The following is a 23362-nucleotide window of genomic DNA, read 5'->3' as shown; positions in this document are numbered from 1 at the left end:
CAAATAAATCAACTTTCCTATTAGTCTTTGATAGCTTCCAATATCTTCCAATTCTTTATCTCCTTCTTTCCTATATGTTTGTCATAGTTGATTGTTGTAAGTTTCAGATTCTGGCAAAGTGATGAATTAACTAGTTTTGCACCACTTAAACCTTTATCTGAAATGAGTTCAAAGGTGTGCTTCCTTTGATTAAGCAAGATCCCTTTCTTAGATCTTATAACTTCTATCGCAGAAAATAATTTAACTCTCCCAGATCTTTCATTTTAAAGTTCTTGTGTAAAGTGGTCTTTGATTCATCCACTAATGTGCTATTATTTACGGTGATCAAAATATCATCAACATAGACTAAAATAATTACTATGTCTGCACCAACCTTCTTGGTGAATAAGGAATGATAATAGGCACTCTGTAGGTACCTTGATCAGTGCACTAGTCAATTTGATATTTCATGCTTCAAGATATATAGTCACTTGTGTGATCTAAACACTTTAGAATTCCCCTGCATACGGAATCCCTAAGGTAGATTTACGTAAACATCTTCAACTAGATCACCTTGTAAGAAGTCATTGTTGACATCCATTTGATAAAGATTCTGATGGTAGACTATAATCTCGTATTTTAGTCGCTTATTGCACTCTAATTCACTGCACTTTACTTGTGTTGAGCTTTAATTGGTAGTATTTTGCACTTATTGCGTATTTTATGCCTTGTAGGAATGATTCCAAGTTATGTAGATGTTGCGGAGCTAAATCAAATAATTGGAGCTTTGAAGTGTGAGTAAATTTTTAAGGGATCAAGCCGGAATCGTGTTTGGGGGTTGAGGATCACTTCTGGACGTCAAAAATCAAGGAAGAAGCAACACTCTGAGGAAATGCACTAATGCGACACACCATGCGTAGCATTGTGCAACGCATCAGTGCAAATGTGCGTCAGAAATTTGAGAAGTTCAGAGACTTGTAATTTTTGGGTATGACAGAAAAATACACTAATGCTAGGCATAATGTGTGACATAGTGCGTAGAATCAGTACAAAATTTTGTCAGACAAGCTAAGTTCAGAGAGTTTACAACCGAGAAAATTGAACTAATGCTACGCACCCTGCGTAGCATAGTGCGACGCATGAAAAATAATAAGTTTGCAAATTTTTCTCTTTCGGTTAGGAAAGGGAGGTTTCATATGGGCCCGACCCTACTTGGTATAAATACATGAAAAATATTATTTTCTGGACTTTTAATATACTTTAGACCTAAGGAGGCTAAGGAGGAGTTGGAAGAACACAAGCACAAGGATTTCATCATTCCTTCCTCACTCAAGACCCGAATTTGGATTGAATTTATGTTTTTCTATACTTTAATTTTTTTATGATGGATTTTTTCATATTTATGGAGTAGTTCCTTTTAGGGTTTGATGGATTTGGTGTATTAATGATTGTTTGTGGATTATAACTCTATTTTTACGTATTAAATCATTTTTGGATGATTTAATTGTTGCATCTATATTCACTTGTTCATGTAATCGAGAGAGACATAACTTGTGATATCTTTGTATTATATTGTTAGTTGAGTTCATTAATTCTTCTTAGTAATCGGAAGAGACTAGTTGAATCATTGATTAAACCTAATTAGAAGGATAATCGAAAGAGGTTCTTCTAAAGACCAATCCACTACGCATTTTTGTATATCTTCACAGAGCTTAAATTGGTTCATCTCGTGAGGTTGGGACTTAATCGAAAGAGGAGTTTCTGCTGAATGTGTGAACTAATAATTGAGTGAATTCGAGAGACTCACTTAAATATTAGAAGTGAATTATCTAGAGTTAGATCCCAAACAGTTATCTTGCACCTATCCTATCAAAACCCTATTTTCTCCCACTGATAACTTTCTTTGCTTATTCTTTGTTTCAATTGTCATTAGTCAATAGCTTTAGACTCTTAGTTAATTTTAGTTAGAAATTATATAAATCTCAATTGTTGATCATCTTGGATAGTAATCAAGCTAGAAATTACAAGAATACTCTTTAAATAAATCCATGTGGATACGATATTATACTATATTATATTTAATTAGCGAGCATAATTTAAGTGTGAGTTTTGCGCTCGTCAGATTCCAACCCTTAATAGCTACTTAACTTATAATTATTCTAACTGTTACCATCTTAGTAATTGAGGAGAAGGTTTCATGGTAGTCTAGACCTTCTTTTTGTGTGTAACCTTTTATAACTAGTCTAGCCTTGACCCTGTCCACTTCACCATTAGCCTTATACTTGATCTTATAAATCCACTTTGAACCAATAGCTTGTTTCCTCGAGGGCAGATCTACAATCTCCAGGTATTGTTATCCTCTAGGGCTTGAATTTTCTTGCTTCATGGCTTCTATCCATCTACTATCTTTTGAAGATTCTTTAAAGGATGCAGGTTCCACAATGGTTAAGAAATCTTCTAAGAATGATAATGGCTAGATGCCTTTACAATGGGCTCATCTTGTACTAGTGCATCAGGAGGATTATCAGCTATTGGTACATTTTCTCCATCTTCTGGAGCTACAAGCACATTCTCTTTATCTTCTGCAGTAATCTGTTCTTCATCCTGACCAATGTGACCACCAACTTCAACCTCCTGAGCCGCTTGATCTTGAAGTGGTTCAAGTACTTGTTGTGATCTGTGCCCTTCAAAGTCTACTACCTCATCTGTGAGTAGAGTAAGCACATCTCCAGTATAATATGTGAGATGTTTAAAAGGGAATACATTTTCTCTAAAACTAACGTATATGCTAACCAAAAAAATCCTTGGAGTCAAGGTCAAACTTCTATATCCTTTTTGAGTCTCTGAGTATCCAACCAAGACAGTTCTTCTTGCCCTAGGTGAAAGTTTGTCTCTCCTAGGCAGTGTACTTGCATAGCATAAGCAGCCAAACATCTTTAAGTGGTCTATTTTAGGTTGTATTCCAAACAACACTTCATAAGGTGGTTTCCCTTTCAACACCTTTGTAGGCAGCTTATTGATTAAATAGACTGCAATCTTCACACAATCTCCCCAGAATCTAGTAGGCAAACCACTTTGAAACTTCAGTACTCTAGTCATTTCCATAATATGTCTATGATTTCTTTCTACTATCCCATTTTATTGGGAGTGTAAGGAAAGCTACTTCGATGCACAATACCAAGTAAAAACAACAATTCATTACATTTTGTATTAAAGAATACTGTTCCATTGTCAGATATCAAGGTTTTAACAGAAGTACCAAACTGATTCTTTGTTAATGAAAAAAGTCTTTTAGTACAACTATTACTTCACACTTTGAATGCACTAGAAAAACCCAAGTATACATGTTGAAGTCATCTACTAGTACTTTCTATCATAAGTTGTTGTACTATATGGACCCCATACATCAATGTGTACAAGCTGAAAAATACTACTAGACTTGCTGATACTAATAGGAAACTTCAATATACTCTGCTTTGCTAATGGAAAAATGTGATAGTCCTTTTGCATATCTAAGTTGACTTTATTCTTTAGATCTGGTAAATGCTGCATAGCTATTATAGATGCATGTCCCAGTCTTTGGTGCCATAATATGGTATATACTCCTTCCTTTTGAACAGATGCTACTGCTACAACTTTCTCTCTTTTAAGTATGTATAGACCATTATCTTCCTTACTGATCCCCTGAACCATGCCATTGTAAAGTCCTTGACAGATAACAGAATCAAGATAAAAACAGGCTGAATAACATAACTCTTTAGTCAAATTTGACATTGAAAACAAGTGGAACTTAAAATCTGGAACATGCAGAACATTCTTAATTCTCTGTTATCCACCACTATAGCATCTCATGTGTGTGTAATCTCTGATCTAGATCCTATTAAAGTCTGTACTCCATCACTATCATGTCTGGTTATTGTCTGAATACTTTCCAATCTATTTTTGTAACAAGTGATATTGTGTGATGCTCCTGAGGCTACTACAAATCATAACATTGTCCATTGGATAGTAAAGACATAGGACCTGCCAGATTAGAAGATCCACTCGGATTTGAAGAGCCTTCTCCAATTGTGGACTTTGTCAGTAAGATCACCAAGTGTTTGTACTAATCTTCTATGAGCCTTGCTGAAACTGATTGTTACTGGTGATATCCTCCTTTGTGCTTGCAGATTGCAGTGTTGGAAAATGTTTTATTCAGGCAGATACCCAATAATTTTGTAACATTTTTCCTTCAAATATCCCTTGTATCTACAATGCTCATGGATCATCCCTGGCTTCTTGTACTTAAAAGCTTGACCTCTACCTGCTAACATTATTAAGGGATCCTTATTGGAATCTACTACCTTTGGCTTTCATCCTATACTACAACGGCATATGCTTGATTAACAGTCAGTACTGGTTTCTTCATCAAAATATCACTCCTCACATGACTATAGCTTTCATTCATCCCCATCAGGAATTGCAGTAGCTTTTGTCCACTAAATGTTCCACATAAGGTCTCGACTCCTCACAGTTACAAGAAGGCATAGGTGTTATTATGTCTGATTCATTCCACAAATCCTTCAACTTTGAGAAATAACTAGTGACGGAGTTCATACCTTACCTTAGGCTTGCAATATCTATCCACACCTGATAGATTATGGTCAAATTTATTTGCCAAATCTTTCCTTGAATTCGTCCCAAACTTTCTTTACGCTTCTCGATACTAATTCTCCTGAAATAGTGCTTCTCAACCATGACACTAAAACCGCATTGCATCTCTCCCACTATGAGCTTTTGACGCAAGTACCATCCACAAACCCTAGTTTATTCTACACGAATAGCGCTACTCGTATAGATCTACTCCAAAGGGCGTAGTTTTCTGGCCTTGTGAGTTTGAGCGAATTAATGTTGTTCATGGTGCTTCGGAATCCTTCAAAAATAGTGGATGATTGTGAGGAAGCTTTGCAATTTCGTTGTCCGCTATTACTTAACCTTTAATCGAACTTCAAAAAAATATCAAAATAGCAAATCGGCAAAAGATATCTCCTAATCTCGTTATCGGGGCTATGATACCTTGTTAAAATTTTGAATTCTCAGCTGAATATCAACATTTACTAGCATGCAGTCATCATCACAGTTGGATCAAAGAGAGAGATTTAGAGAGAAAGTATAAAGAGAGGGAAGAGCATCTTGTATATTGAAGAAGAAGAAAATAAAATTGTCCAACTGATTTTTGTGAGCCGCACTGTTTATAACTAAACCACGTGCCGTCACAACAGATATTTTTACTTAGTTCTCTAAGTAATATTAACTACAGTTAGGTCTCCATTTAATTACAAACTGGTCCCTTCATAGATTGATACTCATGCAATTCAAACTTCAACTTTCCCAAATATAATCATCTAATAATTAAAATAATTCTTTAAATTACAATCTTTATCCGTTGATTTATTTCTTTCCACCTTGGTTTTAATTTCTTTATAATATCTTCAAGCTGCAGAAATGCAGATGCGATTTCGTAAAGTGGTTTCTGCAAATCATGATTTCCTTTTTTTTAATTATATGAGGTTATTGTGGATCTTTTATTCTCTTTGAAATACCAGTATATTCAACACTTGCTTAGAATATTTACAACGATTAGTGCCAAAAGCTTAAACTTGCTTCCTATTAGGAATGGTGATCCTTCTTTTCATTTCGATTTTATTTTCAATCACGAAACAACAAACTAGAGGATTTACAAGACTGATATAGATATACAGCAAACCCTGTCTGCAATCACATGTTTACATTCAACGTTTGATATCACACGCTTATATTCAATTGTCTTGTAAATAATTTTACAATGTCAGTGTATATAAATCCTTGTTGAAAATATGATTATCGATTGTTCTCTTGGTCCTCAGTTACTATTCTCATAGTATCCAGATATGATCCCTGACCAAGTTGTCGACTGAAAAATCCCTTGGCGTAATCAGCAACAGTACCAATGTGCTTGAATTTTGCTGGATTTTGAGGAGTGATGAGGCTTTCTGCTGGACATAAATTACCGTCGCTTCTCGGTTCGAAAAATGTTGCAACAGAGAGTCTCTCATTATTTGGATTGAAAACTGGTCGATGTTTAACACTTTTGTAAATTCCATTCGTCACAATCTGTATTTACAACAGCACTGAGAAAATTAGTATACTTGACATGAATCAATTAAAAAGAACTTAACTTCTATGCACCGAAAGCGTACAACTATTTTACACGTCTATCAAGTTAAGTAACTTAAAATAGCAAGTATTATTTATAGTAAGTCTAATATGATAACCTGCTACAACAATAGATTAGAACACACATATAGTCTAAAGGTCTTGAACTATCTGTCTGTATACGGGTAAAACCGAGTCCACTAAGCATCCCGATTTTTCGGTGAGGCAGACCGAGCAGGAACATGACACTAAGAAATTGGAGTCAGAGCGAGGAGCCCCTCATATCGGGGCTCGAGCAAAACACCTGCCCTTGGGAGCATCGGAACCACGTCCTCCAGGTCCGGTATGAGCCTCAAGACTTCGAAGAGCGTTACCAAACCGCTGCACACGACTAACAAAGGGCCGTGATTTCCGTACCCAACCGATTATCACGGCGTGAATCTCGGCCTGTATCGGTAAAAAATCAGTGATTAGCTAAACGGAAGATTTTTACCTTTCTTAGAATTGTACTTAGGGTAAAACTCCCCTACTATATAAAGGGGAAGCTTATTATTCATAGAATATATTTGTAACACGCATATCAATGCAATTTACTTCTATTCTCTCTGTTATTCAAAGTTCTTATTTTTGTTCATAATTGCAAGCTCGGAATCGATGGCAGGTTCCTCATCGAGCTATTAACCGAGACCGGGATCACTCTTATCATTGGTTTGGCTATTTATTACGTTTTTTATTTGCTTAATTTAACATCATTATTTATTTGTATTGAATTAATCCATATATCCTTAAAATCGCGTATAAATTCAATTGTTATTCATTTTTAAGGGTAAACAGTTTAGCGCCCACCGTGGGGCTAGGGATAATAGTGGTAATTTGATACAAATTTCCTTCACGCACTCTGTTTTACGCTTCTTCTTTGAGATTATAATTTCAGGTCAAATTAAAAATATCGAACTTTCAATCTGCTCACTTGAACGTTGATGCTGAGTCTGGCAACCATGGCGAGAACAATAATGTAGTGCCCAGCAACGAGGTCCCCCTATTGATCCCAACGGAGTTCCGATAGCGGACCCAATCGATGCCAACTCATATGTGGCCATCAATGCAAACTTGCCTACCGATCCCGAAAATAGAGTTTCTGGGGGAGCCCGATCGATAGCCCGGGGTACACACGATGGCGAAGGTGATGGGATAAATTTATGGGTGATCTTCGAAATGTTACAAGCTCAACAGTCGGCGATAGCCCAGTTGCAGAACCAAAGTCGCGCCCCCAGCAGAATTGAGCCCGAACCATCCCGTAAAAACACCTGCAGAAATGAACCAACCATAGAAAGGCCGGGTAAAGTTGAACCCGAGACCAACCCCCGAAATAATAAAGATGCTTGAGGAACTGACAAAATGGGTGGAATCGGGAGAAAAGATAATCGAAGCCAATGACAAAAAAGTAGAGACCTATAACTCCAGGGTTGATCAAATCCCAGGAGCACCCTCAATATTAAAAGGCCTAGATTCCAAGAAATTTGTCCAAAAGCCTTTCCCTCCAAGCGCAGATCCGAAACCAATCCCAAAGAAGTTCTGTATACCCGAAATTTCAAAGTATAACGGGAACACGAATCCAAATGAACACGTGTGCCATCAAGGAAAATGACTTAGAAGATGACGAAATCGATCAGGTTCTGCTGAAAAAGTTCGGAGAAACCCTGTCTAAAGGAGCAATGATATGGTATCACAAACTGCCCCCTAATTCTATTGATTCGTTTGTTATGCTTGCAGATGCCTTCGTAAAAGCTCATGCCAGGTCCATCAAAGTCGAGACTAGAAAATTGGACCTCTTTAAATTGAAACAAAGAGATAACGAAATGCTCAAGGAATTCGTATCGAGGTTTCAAATGGAAAAAATAGACCTACCTCCGGTTGCGGACAATTAGGCCGTTCAAGAATTCACTTAAAGACTCAACCCCCAAAGCTCATTGGCTTCACAGCAGCTGAAACAGAATTTGATAGAGTACCACGACCGTAACTTGGGCCGACATCCATAACAGGTACCAATCAAAAATCAGAGTCGAGGATGATCAGCTCGGGGGCCCCTCTAGGTCCGTGTATCCCATCAGAACTAATGATAGGTCAAAAAGAGTCATCGATCATGAACCAAGACTAAACAGAGATCGGTATCAACCGTATAGCGGAGATCGATAGGGCAGCGGATCCGGGCGTTACCCTGTGAGGAATGAAAAACTAAGCGATCGAGGTCATAATAAATGGGGACTCATGAGCAAAAACGGTTTAGATAGGCCACTCGGCGCCACGGAGGCGCTGAGGTTATCAGAATACAACTTCAGTGTCGATGTTGCCGGCATCGTATCTCCCCTTGGATGCATCAAAGATACCAAGTGTCCTCGGCCATTGCTGTCTGATCCTGTCCAAAGAGACCCCAACTTGATGTGTAAGTATCATGGCATTCACAGCCACAGGACCGAAGACTGCCAACAGCTAAGAGAAGAAATAGCCCGGCTATTCAATAACGGGCACCTTCGGAAATTTCTGAGTGATCAAGCCAAAAATCATTTCAGGAATAGGGACTCCAACAAATTGACCGAGCAAGAGGAACTTCAGCACATCATCAACATGATCATTGGTGGAGTCGACGTCCCCCAGGGACAATGCTGAAGCGCACTAAGGTGTCCATTACAAGGGAAAAGTGAACCCGAGATTACATGCCAGATGGGACCATCTCCTTCAACGATGAAGACGCTGAAGGCATCGTGCAACTGCATAACGATGCACTGGTAATTTCGGAACTCATAAATAAATCTCGAGTTAAGCGTGTGTTAATTGATCTAGGTAGCTCCGCCAATACCATCAGATTGAGGGTCGTAGAAAGGCTGGGTCTACAAGACCAAATAGTGCCTGCAGTTCGGGTCTTAAACGGATTCAACATGACATGTGAAACTACTAAATGGGAGATAACCCTGTCAGTAAACACCGCTAGAACCATTAAGGAAATGAAGTTCTACGTGATTGAAGGGGATATGATGTATAATGCTCTATTTGGGAGTCCGTGGATTCACAACATGAGGGCAATACCCTCGACACTACACCAGGCATTGAAGTTCCCCACACCGGGAGGGATCAAGACAGTTTACGGAGAGCACCCAACTGTAAAAGAAACATTCGCGGTCGATAAGGTGGTCCCGATGTCCGCACTCTCGACATCAAAGAACCTAGAGTCAGTTAGGAAGGAAGAAACTAAATAGCAATCACCGACACTGGCTCCGACCGAACCGGAGAAGCAAGAGGAAGGCGAGGATGATGATTACGGAGTTCCTAGGTCGTTCATCGCCCTTGACTATTCTGATGCCACCAAGTCGACGGTCGAGGAGCTGGTGCAAGTTATATTGATCGAACACTTGTCGATCGAAAGGAATACCTGGGCACGGGGTTGGCTCCCGAGCTCAGAAAAAAACTCATTAAATTACTTATAGCTAACGTGGATTGTTTTTCTTGGTCCCATCTAGACATGACAGGGATCCTGCCAGAAGTAACCACTCATAAGCTAAGCTTGGATCCGAAGTTCCACCCGGTTAAATAGAAAAGGAGGCCTCAGTCCGAAGTCAAGCATGCGTTCATCAAAGACAAGGTATCCAAACTCCTTAGAATAGGTTCCATTCGGGAAGTTAAGTACCCGGATTGGTTGGCTAACGTAGTAGTAGTGCCTAAAAAGGGAAATAAATTAAGAATGTGCGTAGATTACAAAGACTTGAACAAGGCGTGCCCCAAGGATTCTTTTCCTTTGCTTAACATCGATCGCATGATCGATGCAACGGCCGGGCACGAGATACTCAACTTTCTCAATGCATACTCCGGGTACGACCAAATTCGGATGGACCCGGGCGATCAAGAAAAAACTTCCTTCATCACTAAATTCGGCACCTATTGTTATAACGTAATGCCATTGAGACTAAAAAATGCCAGTGCCACTTATCAACGCCTAGTAAACTGGATGTTCGACGAACAAATAGGAAAATCAATGGAGGTTTACATTGACGACGTGTTAGTTATGTCTTTGCGAGCAGAGGACCATTTGGAACATCTACAGGAAACGTTCAACATATTGAACAAATACAATATGAAGCTGAACCCGCATAAATGCGCATTCGATGTCGGGTCCGAGAAGTTCTTTGGATTCATGGTGTCCAACTGAGGGATCGAGATCAATCCCCACAAAATCAAAGCTATAGAAGACATCACTGTGGTGGACAATGTCAAGGCCATTTAGAGGCTAACTGGGTGCATAGCCGCCTTCGGCCGGTTCATATCAAGGTCTTCCGATAAGAGCCATCAGTTCTTCTCATTATTGAAGAAGAAGAAGAATTTTTCGTGGACCCTGGAGTGCCAGCAAGCTTTGGAAGAACTCAAACGGTACCTTTCGAGTCCACCCTTGCTTCATACTCTAAAGGCAGACGAGCAGTTGTACTTGTACTTAGCGGTATCCGAGATAGCGTTAAGTGGAGTCTTAGTCCGGGAAGAGGAAGGTACGCAATTTCCTATCTATTATGTTAGTAGGGCTCTAGGCGAGGCCGAAACAAGGTACCCTCACCTAGAAAAATTGGTACTCGCTTTGCTAAGCGCCTCCAGAAAGTTAAAGCCATATTTTCAATGCCATCCCATATGTGTCGTAACTTCTTACCCACTAAGGAACATAATGCACAAACCCGAGATCTCAGGCCGGTTAGCCAAATGGGCCATAGAAATTAGCGGGTACGATATCGAATATCGACCCCGGACTGCCATCAAATCTTAAATTTTGGCAAACTTCGTGGTCGACTTCACACCGGCCTTAATACCCGAAGTCTAAAGGGAATTATTGTTAACCTCGGGGACTTCCTCGGGAATCTAGACCCTTTTTACGAACGGTGCCTCGAACGCAAAGGGATCCAGACTCGACATCGTGTTGAAGCCGCCTACGGGTAACGTAGTTAGGCAATCTATTAGAACTATGAAATTGACTAACAATGAGGCCGAGTATGAGGCCATGATTGCAGGTCTCGAATTGGCTAAAAGCGTGGGGGCTGAAGTGGTCGAAGCTAAGTGCGACTCCCTCCTTGTGGTAAATCAAGTCAACTGGACATTCGAAATAAAAGAGGAATGAATACGAAGATACTTGAAAAAATTACATGTAACACTGCATCAATTCAAGAAATGGACCCTATAACACGTACCCCGAGATCAAAATAGCGAAGCCGATGCTCTGACTAACTTGGGGTCATCGGTTGATGACGATGAATTCAGCTCGAGAACGGTGTCGTACAACTCATGAAATCAGTAGTGGAAGAAGACCATGCCGAGATAAACTTAACGAGTTTAACTTGGGACTGGAGAAACAAGTATATAGACTACTTGAAGACTGGGAAGTTTTCCTCGGATCCTAAAGAATCGAGAGCTCTGTGCACGAAGGCAACCAGGTTTAGCCTGTCCGAAGGTACTATGTTCAGAAGAACATTCGATGGACCACTCGCCATATGCTTAGGGCCGGGGGACACCGAATATGTTTTAAGGGAAGTTCACAAAGGCACCTGCGGAAACCATTCGAGGGCAGAATCTTTGGTTCGTAAGATAATCAGAGCCGGCTGTTACTAGATCGACATGGAGAAAGATGCGAAGGATTTTGTACAGAGATGTGACGGCTATCAGAGGCATGCATCAATGATCCATCAACTCGGGGAGCTACTACATTCGGTCCTGTCACCTTGGCCGTTCATGAAATGGGGAATGGACATTGTCGGTCCCCTTCCATGGGCACCCGGTAAGGCTCAATTTATACTATTTATGACTGACTATTTTTCTAAGTGGGTCAAAGCTCAAGCGTTCGAGAAGGTCCGGGAAAAATAAGTCATCGACATCATCTAGGACCACATAATATGTCGATTCAGTATACCAGCCAAGATAGTGTGTGATAACGGGAAGCAGTTCATCAGAAGCAAGGTAAGCAAATTTTTCGAGGACCATAAGATCAAAAAGATCTTGTCAACACCCTATCACCCTAGTGGGAATGGACAGGCGGAGTCTACGAACAAGACCATACTCCAAAACCTTAGGAAAAGGTTGACCGATGCCAAAGGGAAATGGAAGGAAATTTTGCCCGATGTCTTGTGGGCATATCGTACGACCTCAAAATCTAGTACCGGGGCCACTCTGTTTTCGTTGGTCTACGGTGCCGAAGCGCTAATACCAGTCGAGGTGGGAGAATCGAGCCTCAGGTTCCGATATGCGACCGAAGAATCAAACAGTGAGGCCATGAGCACGAGCCTGGAACTATTGGATGAGAGGCGTGAGGCCGTCCTAGTCTGGTTGGCCGCCCAAAAACAGCCGATAGAAAGATACTACAACGAAGGGCCAACCTCCGACACTTCAATATCGGGGACTTGGTGTTAAGAAAAGTAATACTGCACACCCAGAACCCGAACGAAGTGAAGCTGGGACAGAATTAGGAAGGACCATATCGAGTCATCGGTATTACCGGTAAAGTTTCATACAAACTCGAAGCAGAAAATGGTGCACAACTACCGAACAACTGGAACGTGACGCACCTAAAATGGTACTACTGCTAAGGTACGATTTCATTCACCTTTTTTATGAATTGGACTAATACTTGCAGGTAACAACCAAAGGAGAATGTGGCTGTTAGGTCTGAAAGCACGTGTTGCACTCTTTTTCCTTTGAACCGATTTTGTCCCAAATGGGTTTTCCAGCAAGGTTTTTAACGAGGCAACGGTAAAATATGCTACCTTAGAATCGAAGACCGATTTTAAGTCGGAGTCAATGGTTTCATCAATAGTATCTAATCCCTCTCAAGATCTACCTCGAATACTGGGGGCCATCACCCTCGGGTCAAGCTTCTTAGCAAGGAAGGAAGGATACTTTGTGCTTGAACAGTCTAGGCTCGGTGGTTTGGATTTTTTGTAAGGGTCAAACGCTCAAGTGAACCGTGCCCACGTAGGCCACCTTAACCATAATACGAGCTTTTGCATGCTTACAATCTTGTACGTTACGCATAGGAATGAAAAAAAGTTTCTATCTTGCTAATATATATTTTTGCTTCTTAAAAGTATCGAGCCTAAGGGCTATTCCTACCCGGGGACTATCGAGCCCAAGAGCCACCCCTATCCGAGCCCAAGGGCTACCCCAACTCGAGGACTGTCGTCCGAAATAAGTCTGGGCGACTCGAGTTATCGAAACTCGGAGGCACAAAATCTATAAGGCAGTGCCTAAAAGACTACGGCCACCCTAAAAACGGTTCAGAAACATCCGAAGTCCGTAATCAAAACATAAGTCCTTCAACAAAATTCTAAACCTATTCAAAGGTTACCCTCGGCAAAGATATAGTCTAAAAACATTTAAGCAATCGTCTTTGAGAAATTTCCGGTCACTCTCCGAGTTTCCACAAGTTTCGAGCAAAAATTGCATCGAAGATAGGTTTTGTTCGGACCTCCGAAAAACAACTTATTACTTCGTTTGATTCTGTGCTAAGGCATTAGAAATGTTTGTGATTGTAAAAAGATACTAAGATAATAGACTTGAAAATTGCCAAAAGGGAAAAATTTTATACATTCCGGAATATCTTTACAAAGGCCTCAACAAAATATATGTACAGGATACAAAAACAAAAACATCCCAAGGCATCTATACATGGTCTTTATCGGAACCCGACTCGTCACCAGAACCGTCGGGGCCTTCGGATTCTTTAGAGCCCTCGGAGCCCTCTTCACCTCGGGGTTCGGTAAGTCTTTTTGCCTCCTCGATCTCGACAGATAGGTCGAAGCCTCGGGCATGAATTTCTTTGAGAGTCTCCATTCAGGATAGCCGTCTCACGTACTCGGTAGTGGTCTTCAGGCGGGCCTTGACTGCTTCAACATCGGCCTTGTATTGGGCCACCATCTCGTCAGCATCATCCAAGGTTATCTACAACCTGGACCTCGTTATTTAAAGCTCCTTACCAAGGGTGTCCCGTTCAGCGATGGCCGAGCCCAGTTGTACTTGGAGGTCCTCAATTTGCTGAGCCTGTGCATCAGCCTTCTCCTTCGCCACCCGAAGCTGAACTTTCACCGAAGACAACTTATTTTGGGCGGTCTCCTTCTCTGAGGCCAGCAGGTCCATCTTGTTTTTCTACCCGTCGACCATTATTTGGATCTCATCCATCTCATTGCGCAGTTGGTCGATATGGTCGATCTTCTGTTGGACCTTCGAAGTATTGTTGTTAGCCTCTGCGACCGGACCCTCATTTCTAACTTCAAAAACCTTTACCTTTTCTACCAAGACGGTGTACTCCTGCCTTAAGGCCAATGCTTCTTTCTGAGTTGCATCCAGCTCGGCCTGGAGGTTCTTGGCGACCCCTCTTGCTGCTCGCTAAGAAGCTTGTACATGTCCCTTTTTTAGGCAAGCTCCTTGATCTCGATCTCAAGTTGATTAACCTCAACCCGATACCGAAGGAAACTCTCGTGGTGAAGTACCGAGGCTTGCAAAAGGGCAAAAAACGTGAGAAACATCAAACACAGATAACCACAGATCGATGGAAAGGAACGATGCCTTACCCGGTTCAGCGCCTTTTGCACCTCATTGAAAAGGCATGGCATGTTCACCTCATTCATTTTCGCCTGATCCTCCTCGATCGCCAGGCATCGGAGGTAGCTAGCTATCAATTTCGGGCTCGAGCTTGGCCTGCCAACTTCTGAGGGTGTCCCTCTTCGAAACTTCCAGGTCGCCCATCCCGGAGAAGTCTTCCAAAGCAGACGAGTCCATACCGTCGAAAAAGGAGTGAATGAGATCTTTCGCACCATGGACCCCCTCGTTGGACTTCTCCTTTCTCGCTTGATCCTCCTCGAGCATGGACTCAGTGTAGGAAGGCGTCCCTGAGATCTCAATTACACCGGGTGCTTCCTTTGGAGCAGAGCCGACATCCTGGGGAGTTTCACCCTGGTATCCCCATCGGTCTTTTGAGTTTGAGGGGGGTCGATCTCACGAGTCACCCCCTCGAATGCATCCGAGTCCTCGGGATAAGTCGTCCCGTGGGTAACAAAGATAGATTCATCCTCCGGCTCGTCCCTAAGCCGGAGGAGGGAGTCGGAGTCCAGCACCCGGGAACTGGAGCCCCTCCTGGGCTTGCGGAGCACCCGTTTATTTGGTTTCTTCACCTTGGAGGCCGGGGAGATCGAGGGTTTTTTCTTCCTCTTCTTTTTTCCCTCTGTGGCAGCAACGGAGGGATCAACGGATGGAGGCACATCCTCATTCCCTTACGAAGGTCTAAGTTCGATGGTCATAGGCAAACCTGCAATAACAAAAGGGAAGAGGAGTTAGTATAATAAAAGGTAGAAACGTAATATTGGCTACCTATAAAGAGGCCTTACCATGAGAACGGCCTCCCATCGGCCCTTCGAGAGTCCGCGTCATGTGCGCTCGAAGTACGACATCTGAGTACATATGTCCTCGATCCATTCCTTTAACTGGCAAACCGCAGTCGGAACCCGGACGACATTTGTACAACCATAAGCATGAATGAGAAGATAGAAATTGAAGAAAAAGAATTTTGATGTTTAAAGAGAGGTTGCACTTACGAGACGCATTCCACTTCTCGGGGAATAGCATGTATTCAGGGGGATCAAATCCTCGATTTTCACTCGAACAAAGCATCTCTGCTAGCCATGGTCTCGGTCTTCGTCGATACTCGAAAAGGGGGCCTTGCTGGCCCGGTGAGTAAGCTTGATTAGTCCCCCTGGAAACATACGAGGACTGTATAATCAGAGCAGGTGGTCGATCATGAACCGACAAGATTCGGTCTTATTCACAAAGTAGCGGAGGAGGGTCACGATCCTCCACAACGATGGATGGATTTGCCCGAGGCACACCTCGTACCTCTTGCAAAAGTCTAGAACGATCGATTCCATCGGGCCCAGTATGAAGGGATAAGTGTAAATACTTAAGTACCCCTCCACGTGGGTAGTAACGGCATCCTCGGGCCCGGGGACTTTTACGTTCTTGCCTTCCCAATTGCAGTCCTTACGAACTATGGGAAGAACATCTTCAGTCACAGAACATATGTACCTCGAGAATCCTTCGCCTCCTGTTTGTGCGAAGGATTCTCGACTTTAGAGTCATCTGCAATTGAGCAGCCCCCGGGAATGAACGTTGTCAAGGGAGGCTCGGCGGCTGGTTCGTTAGAAACCACAACGGGGGAAGCCATTTCGAGGGTGACCACTTTATGGGAAACCGCTTCAGTACTAGCGGCCGGTTGAGAAGATGAAGAGGCAACTTATTGAGGAACGGTTTTCGATGTTTTGTCCATTGTCATCTAGGGAAGTGTTTGAAATTTTGAGGAAAGAATGCAAAGTTTTAGAAAAACAGGTTTTGAAGATGAAGAACAGAGTATGAAGATTTGAAAAAAATTTGGGCAATAGTCTGGAGATTACTACGGAAATTGAAGAAGGATGAAGATACGAAAATATGAAGATTTGAAGAGGGTTTGATGATGGTTGGAAAGCTCGAAGGTAGTAATTTAGTCAAAAAAGTAGAAAAAGAACAAAGGGAGGAAGCTTTTATAGGGAAACAGCCGACGCTTCACATTCGGTGTCGATTAGCGACACGTGTCCGAAGTCAGAACGATGCGACTTATGGGACATGTTAGCTCCCTCGTCGTAACGTACGAAGGAAGGAATCGGAGTCATCTGTCGTTTCTCATCGTTTCGGCAAGCCTACTCTCTGAGAAACGAGGGGACTATCTGTATACGGGTAAAACCGACCTCACTAAGCATCCTGATTTCCCGATGAGGCAGACGGAGCAGGAACGTGACCGTAAGGAATCAGAGTCAGAGCGATGAGCCCCTCATATCGGGGCTCGAGCAAAACACCCGCCCTTGGGAGCATCGGGACCACGTCCTCCGGGTCCAGTTCGAGCCTCAAGACTTTGGAGAGCGTTACCAAACGACTGCACATGATTAACAAAGGACCGTGATTTTCGTGCCCAACCGGATATCACGGCATGAATCTCAGCCCATATCGGCATAAAATCAGTGATTAACGAAATGAAAGATTTTTACCTTTTTTTAGGATTGTACTTAGGGTAAAACTCCCCTACTATATAAAGGGGGAAGTTTATTATTCATAGAATACATTTGTAACACGCATACCAAAGCAATTTACTTCTATTCTCTCTGTTATTCAAAGTTCTTATTTTTGTTCATAAGTTCTTCATAGGTGCAAGCTCGGAATCGAGGGCAGGTTCCTCATCGAGCCATTAACCGAGACCGGGATTACTCTTATCATTGGTTTGGCTATTTATTACGTCTTTCATTTGCTTAATCAAACGTCATTATTCATTTGTATTGAATTAATCCACGTACTCTTAAAACTGTGTATAAATTCAATTGTTATCCGTTTTTAAGGGTAAACACTGTCTATAAAAGTTAAATCCAATTAAAAGGAGTTTTGACTTATCACTGACAGTGTACAGTTGTTGTACACTGTTAGGTTACTAAGTTAATAACAATAATGGGTTAAAATAATAAATAGCATTGTCACTCTAATATGATAATATATTAAATGGTTATAATATGTTAGAATACACTAATAATGTAAAAAATAATTGCATTGTCAACGTGTAAATACTAAATCCAATTGGAAAGTGTTTAGCTTTTGTGCACTAACACTGTACAATTAATTTACACTATCAAATTAAGTTACTTGTAACACATGTAATGTAAGTAATTATAGTAAAATCTTATATGATAATCTAGAAAATACATTGGTCATACAAAAAAATTCTGCTACTCTCAATGTATAAACGTTAAATCCAATTGAAAATAATGCTAAATTTTTCAAAAAGAATTAAACTAATTAAATAGTTGTCCACCCAACCGCTTAAACTAAAAATAGCCGATGAATGTATAATATATAGATAAATCATATATAATATATGTATAATTAATGTATAATCTATGTATACCTGTTAAAAAAAATAAACAATAACTTCGGACGGTTGTTTGCATAATGATCCCCATGTTAATATACTTTTGTAAAATTACCTCTAACATGTCTGCAATGTTGACAACAAAGGCATTAGGGAGAGGTGTAATTGGAATCCAAGCACCATCTTTCTTAATGTGGAGACCTTCCACTTCATTGAGTTGAAGAAGTATGGTCAAGCCAGCACCATCACTGTGGGGGTTTAGTCCCATAACAACACCTGGTTGGGGACATTTTGGATAGTAATTCATTCTCATTGATTGCTTTCCTCCATCAAAAAGAGCACTCAGATCTTCTTCTGCCTTCATTCCTAATGCTTTGCCCATTATGTTGAACATTTTCATGGCAAGTTCCTTCAGGTGTGTTGAATATTCTTCTAGGGCATCCCTTCATGAAATTAGAAGAGAATGAATAATGTCAATGGCACAGAAATTTTAGAAATATGGAGGATGTATGAACTTTCTTTGAACTAATTAAGAGGGTGTTGGTATTATTTATACTTGACTGAAAATATTGATATTGATGTTTTGAGTGATGAATTAGTGTCAATCTATTTAATAGAACAAGACCCTAAGACTTATAATGAAGCAATGAGATCAATAGATGCTAGTTTTTGGAAAAAGGCCACTAAAAGTGAATTAGACTCTATAGTTTCTAATTACACTTGGGACTTGTCTGATTTGCCTAAAGGTTGTAAACCCATAAATAGCAAGTGGATATTTAAGAAGAAATTGAGACCTGAGTACAATTGAGAAATATAAGGCTAGACTTATTATTAGGGGTTTTAACCAAAAGAAAGGCATTGATTACTTTAACACTTAATCTCTTGTGACTAAGATAGTGACTATTAGAACTCTTTTTGCTTTAGCCGCTATTCATAATTTAATGATATATCAAATGAATGTTAAAATGGCTTTCTTAAATGGTGATTTAGAGGAAGAGATATATATGTCTCAACCTGAGGGATTTGTGATCCAAGGACATGAGAATAAAGCATTCAAATTGAGAAAGTCTTTGTATGGTCTAAAGTAGGCACTAGGCAATGGTATGAAAAGTTTAATAGCACATTAGTGGGCAATAGTTTTGTTGTTAATGTATCTGATACTTGTGTTTATTTCAAGATGATAGGATCAGATTGTGTGATTATAAGTGTGTATGTGGATGACAAGTTAATCTTTTAGCCTAATGTGAATGTTATTAATAAGACTAAGATTTTTTTGCTTTCTAAATTTGAAATGAAAAATCTTGGAGTAGCAGATGTGATTATAGGGATTAAAATCAAAAGAACTTCTAATGGTTTTTCATTTGAAAGGTTTAATTGTTTTGATGTAGCACCTGTGAGAACTCCTTATGATCCTAGCATACACTTGAGAAAGAATAAGGAATCCAGTATTTCTCAAACTGAATATGTTAAGATAATTGGTAGTGTAATATTTCTCACGAATTACACACGACCTGATATTTCTTATGTTGTTAGTAGATTGAGTAGATATACTCACAACCCCAATAGTGAATATTGGAATGCTCTTCATCGTTTGTTAAGGTATTTGAGAGGTACTATGGATTGGTGTTTGCATTTTAATGAATTTTCTACTGTTTTAGAAGGATTTTGTGATGCAAACTAGTTACTGACAATGATGAAGTTAGCTCCACTAGTGGCTATGTATTTACTTTGGATGCAGGTGTTATTTCATGGAAGTCTTCAAAACAAACTTGTATAGCACGATCTACTATAGAGTCTGAATTCATTGCTCTTGAGTTGGCAGGGAAAGAAGCCTAGTGGTTGAGAAACTTATTGGCAGACGTGCCTTTGTGGGGAAGACAAGCTTCACCAGTTTCTCTACATTGTGACTCACAGGCGGCAATTGGAATTGTCAAAAATAGTGTGTACAATGAAAAAAGAAGACATATCCGCATTAGACATGGTGCGGTAAAATAATTATTGAAATATGGTGTTATTTTCTTGGAATATGTAAGATCCGAAAGAAATTTGGCGGATCCTTTAACCAAGGGTTTGGATTGAGGAAGTACGGTGGATACCCGTTTATGGTCAAACGGAGCCATATGAGACCTCAATATACATTATATTTCATATCTCTATGGCGTGTGGTAGTGCTTTATAAGGTTGAACTTATTTTGCTCTTAATGATTCCATATCCTTAAGGTGGTCTATGTGTAGATAGACTTGATGGAAAGACTTGGGATGTCTTTCTAGAGCACTCATGAGACTCAGTAACAAATTCTATATTTTGTGCTACGAAAACTTTACCACAATTTAATTTTCAACGCAGTGGCTTGCCACGACACAATATTTTTCCTTATTGTTCTTGGTCAATATTATCTACTCATTTTTCTTACAGATGGCAAGGGTTAGTAGAAATATCATACTTCATATGTTTCATTCTAAAAAACGTGTTTGACTAGACATGATGTTTAAAAAGGAAAGAAAGATTGACTTTTGACAAATAAGCTAAATATGTATAACATGCTAAAAATGCTCCTAAAATTTTGTGGTTATAAGCATGTCATATATAACATCTACACATTAAGATGCTAGATTTATATAGTTTCAAAAATGTAGAAAGGTTCATACAATGAAATAAATGGAATATAACTCATAAGAGATATTTTCTAAGTTGGACATAATAAATAGAGAGAAGGGACTATTTTTGCAAAAACTTAGAGGTCCGATGTCAAAGTTCTCTAGAGAAAAAAAGGAAAAAGGGTAATTACACTAAACACCACCATAATTTATCTGAAACTAAGTTATAATATTGGGGTGTAATTAACCCCGAAAAAAAAAGAGGGAACCCCATGATTATAAAAGCTAACGTAAGATTGCAATCAGACAAGGACATTTTAGAAAAAAACCCAAGAAGCTTGGCCACATGGGTACATTATTAATCACAATTTCCAATAAACAAAGTTGTCACTGTTCAGACGTGATGAATTTGGATAATGAAGGGAGTATATGATTTAAAGATTGAAACATTGCATTGTCAAGTGTATATATAAAAGTAAAGAGAGAGATATGTGATATACTATACCTTAATGAGAGGGGAAACTTGGGAAGCAAATGAGGTTGTCTCAAATGGGTAGGATGAGTAATGAGGTAAAACATGCCAACCAAACTCTCTATTTTTTGCTCATATGAGACTAACATCTCCCCATATCCTTCCAGATTCCCTACTTGTCTCTCAAATTGCTTCTTCTCTTCAATCGATAGATTAAAAAATCCTTGAATTTCTGACCTCACTTTCTCCAATAGTGAACTACTCACTCCATGATTTATCATCTGAAAATAATATAATTAAGTAATTAAAAAATGTATTTTCTGCAAGTGTGCTACAATTTTTGAAAGTTTAGCCAAATGCAAAGGGTACAAATATATAATAACATATGCTATAGACTTGGATGCACACTTTCTGATAATTATTGAATACCTGAAAGAATCCCCAATCTTTGCAAGCAAGATGCAGCTTCTTAAGCTCTGTATCATCATCTCCATAATTAGAAAGCAACTTTTCCATATCAATAACTGGGACTTGAGACAACAAGGATACATTGGAAACTATTGGTTTCTCTAGATCATTGCATACATATGATGCCACTACTACCTTCTCCTTTTCCTGCTCTTCAGCGTGTGGAGGCATTGTTTTCCTTTTTGTTTTAGAGAGCAAATTAAATGAGGTTAAGTTTTGATCTTGTTTTGAAGTAGTACGTGTTTTATTGGCTATACATACTTCTATATATGTATGTTAAAAGGTCAAAGAATCTTTTATTTATTGGAAAGTCATCATCATCATTCTAGTTACACCTAACATAATAATTACACAAACTTTTGCGTTTAGAATAGTTGCGCACAATAATTATATTGCTCGCACGCCATCGCGTGTAAATTAAAAGAAACTTAAAGAAGCACGAAAAAACAAAAAAAAACAACAAGATTAATTAGGAATCCTGTTTGGCCAAGATGGAGAAATCAGCTTATTTTGAAAAGTGCTTTTGAAAAAAGTATTTTTTTGGAGATAAGCAGTTTGTATTTGGCTAATCACTCTGAAAAGCATTTTTGAGCAATAATTTATGTTTGGCCAAGCTTTTCAGAAAGTGCTTTTAAATATCAAATTACGAATAAGGACATGAATAGATTTACTTAATAGTTAATATTATAAGTAAATAAATAATCTTAAAAATTTATTATTACAGACAATAATTAAATATTTTTATTTTATTTAAGTAAAACTTGAAAATAAAATTTAAAAGTACTTAATTCTTTTAATATAAGTTAAATATATTAAAAATCATTCAACAAATATAAAAGCATTCACCCCTAAAGTCACTATATATTAGAAAGATATCCTAAAAATAATAAGAAATATTTATATATTAATATCCTAAGTATTAGGTTTAACGTTTATTTTGGTATATACTATATTTTGTTAAGGGTATTTTTGGTAAGGAAAAAAGTCAAAACTGCTTCTGTTTCTGCTTTTGGGAAGAAGCTACTTTTTTCTGCTTCTGAAAAACTGCTTCTACTTCTTCCCAAAAGCAATTTTTCCCCCAAAAAAAACTTGGTCAAACATCTCAAGTTAGGAAAAAAAGTGCTTTTGAGAAGAAAAAAAAAAATACTTTTGGCCTCTTGAGAAGCTTGGCCAAACAGGCTATTAATGTAGTATAATTTACTGTAACGATTCGGCCGGTGTTTTATGTATTTGAGCCACGTTCTTCTATTTGATACTTTTTGTATGTGTATTTGTGGTTTTGTAACTTGCGGGGTGGTTGGTTTGGCTTCGGGAATGTTTGAGAGTGACTAGGAACACTTAGTGTCATTTTTATAAGTTTAAGTTACAAGAGTTCACCAAAGTTTGACTATTGTGTAAACGACCTCAAATTGGTGTTTAGATGGTTAAAGTAGGTTTGTATAGTGATTTTGGACTTAGGCGTATATTTGGAACTGGATTTGGAGGTTCCTAGGATATTTTGGTGTTATTTGCCAAAAGTTGGCAAAGGGGCTTCTTCCCGATCGCAGAGAGAGGCTCGCGATCGCGGAATGGAGGATTTGGCAAGCGAAGATTTACCCATCGCGGGAGAAGGGTCGCGTTCGCGGAGGGCTAGGATCTGCTTCTTCGCGTTCGTGGAGGGCTGGGGTTTGATGTTTCGCATTCGCGTTCAGGAGACACGTTCGTGGTGGCTTGTG

At 39.6% G+C, this 23362-nt stretch overlaps 1 protein-coding gene and 1 long non-coding RNA gene across 2 annotated transcripts; both read right to left on the bottom strand.

Annotated features, from left to right (window-relative positions):
• Positions 1-5713: 5713 nt before the first annotated feature.
• LOC107790826 (oxoglutarate-dependent flavonoid 7-O-demethylase 1) lies at positions 5714-21910 on the bottom strand. The gene is made up of 4 exons (XM_016612791.2): positions 21609-21910; positions 21213-21460; positions 18225-18552; positions 5714-6111 (listed from the first exon to the last, which is right to left on the bottom strand). The coding sequence occupies exons 1-4, from the start codon at positions 21816-21818 to the stop codon at positions 5839-5841; spliced, it is 1059 nt and encodes a 352-aa protein (XP_016468277.1). The 5' UTR covers positions 21819-21910; the 3' UTR covers positions 5714-5838.
• On the bottom strand, positions 6607-18218 carry LOC142180348 (uncharacterized). Its single transcript, XR_012708861.1, has 3 exons — positions 15762-18218; positions 15555-15650; positions 6607-15475 (listed from the first exon to the last, which is right to left on the bottom strand). It is a non-coding gene; the product is annotated as an uncharacterized LOC142180348 (long non-coding RNA).
• Positions 21911-23362: the final 1452 nt, after the last annotated feature.

Source organism: Nicotiana tabacum, chromosome 4 (assembly GCF_000715075.1).
Source record: "Nicotiana tabacum cultivar K326 chromosome 4, ASM71507v2, whole genome shotgun sequence".
Taxonomy (NCBI): domain Eukaryota; kingdom Viridiplantae; phylum Streptophyta; class Magnoliopsida; order Solanales; family Solanaceae; genus Nicotiana; species Nicotiana tabacum.
The sequence above is the reverse complement of the archived record's forward strand: the minus strand, read 5'-3'. Positions and strand labels throughout refer to the sequence as shown.

Bases quoted from the DNA above. Each gene is read 5' to 3' on its own strand.
- LOC107790826 (XM_016612791.2), bottom strand. From the start codon at position 21,818: ATGCCTCCACACGCTGAAGAGCAGGAAAAGGAGAAGGTAGTAGTGGCA. The intron at 18,553-21,212 runs GTATAGTATATC...AATTTCATGAAG, and splicing joins AAGTTTCCCCTCTCATTAAG to GGATGCCCTAGAAGAATATT. The intron at 6,112-18,224 runs GTAATTTTACAA...TTGTAAATACAG, and splicing joins ACATTGCAGACATGTTAGAG to ATTGTGACGAATGGAATTTA.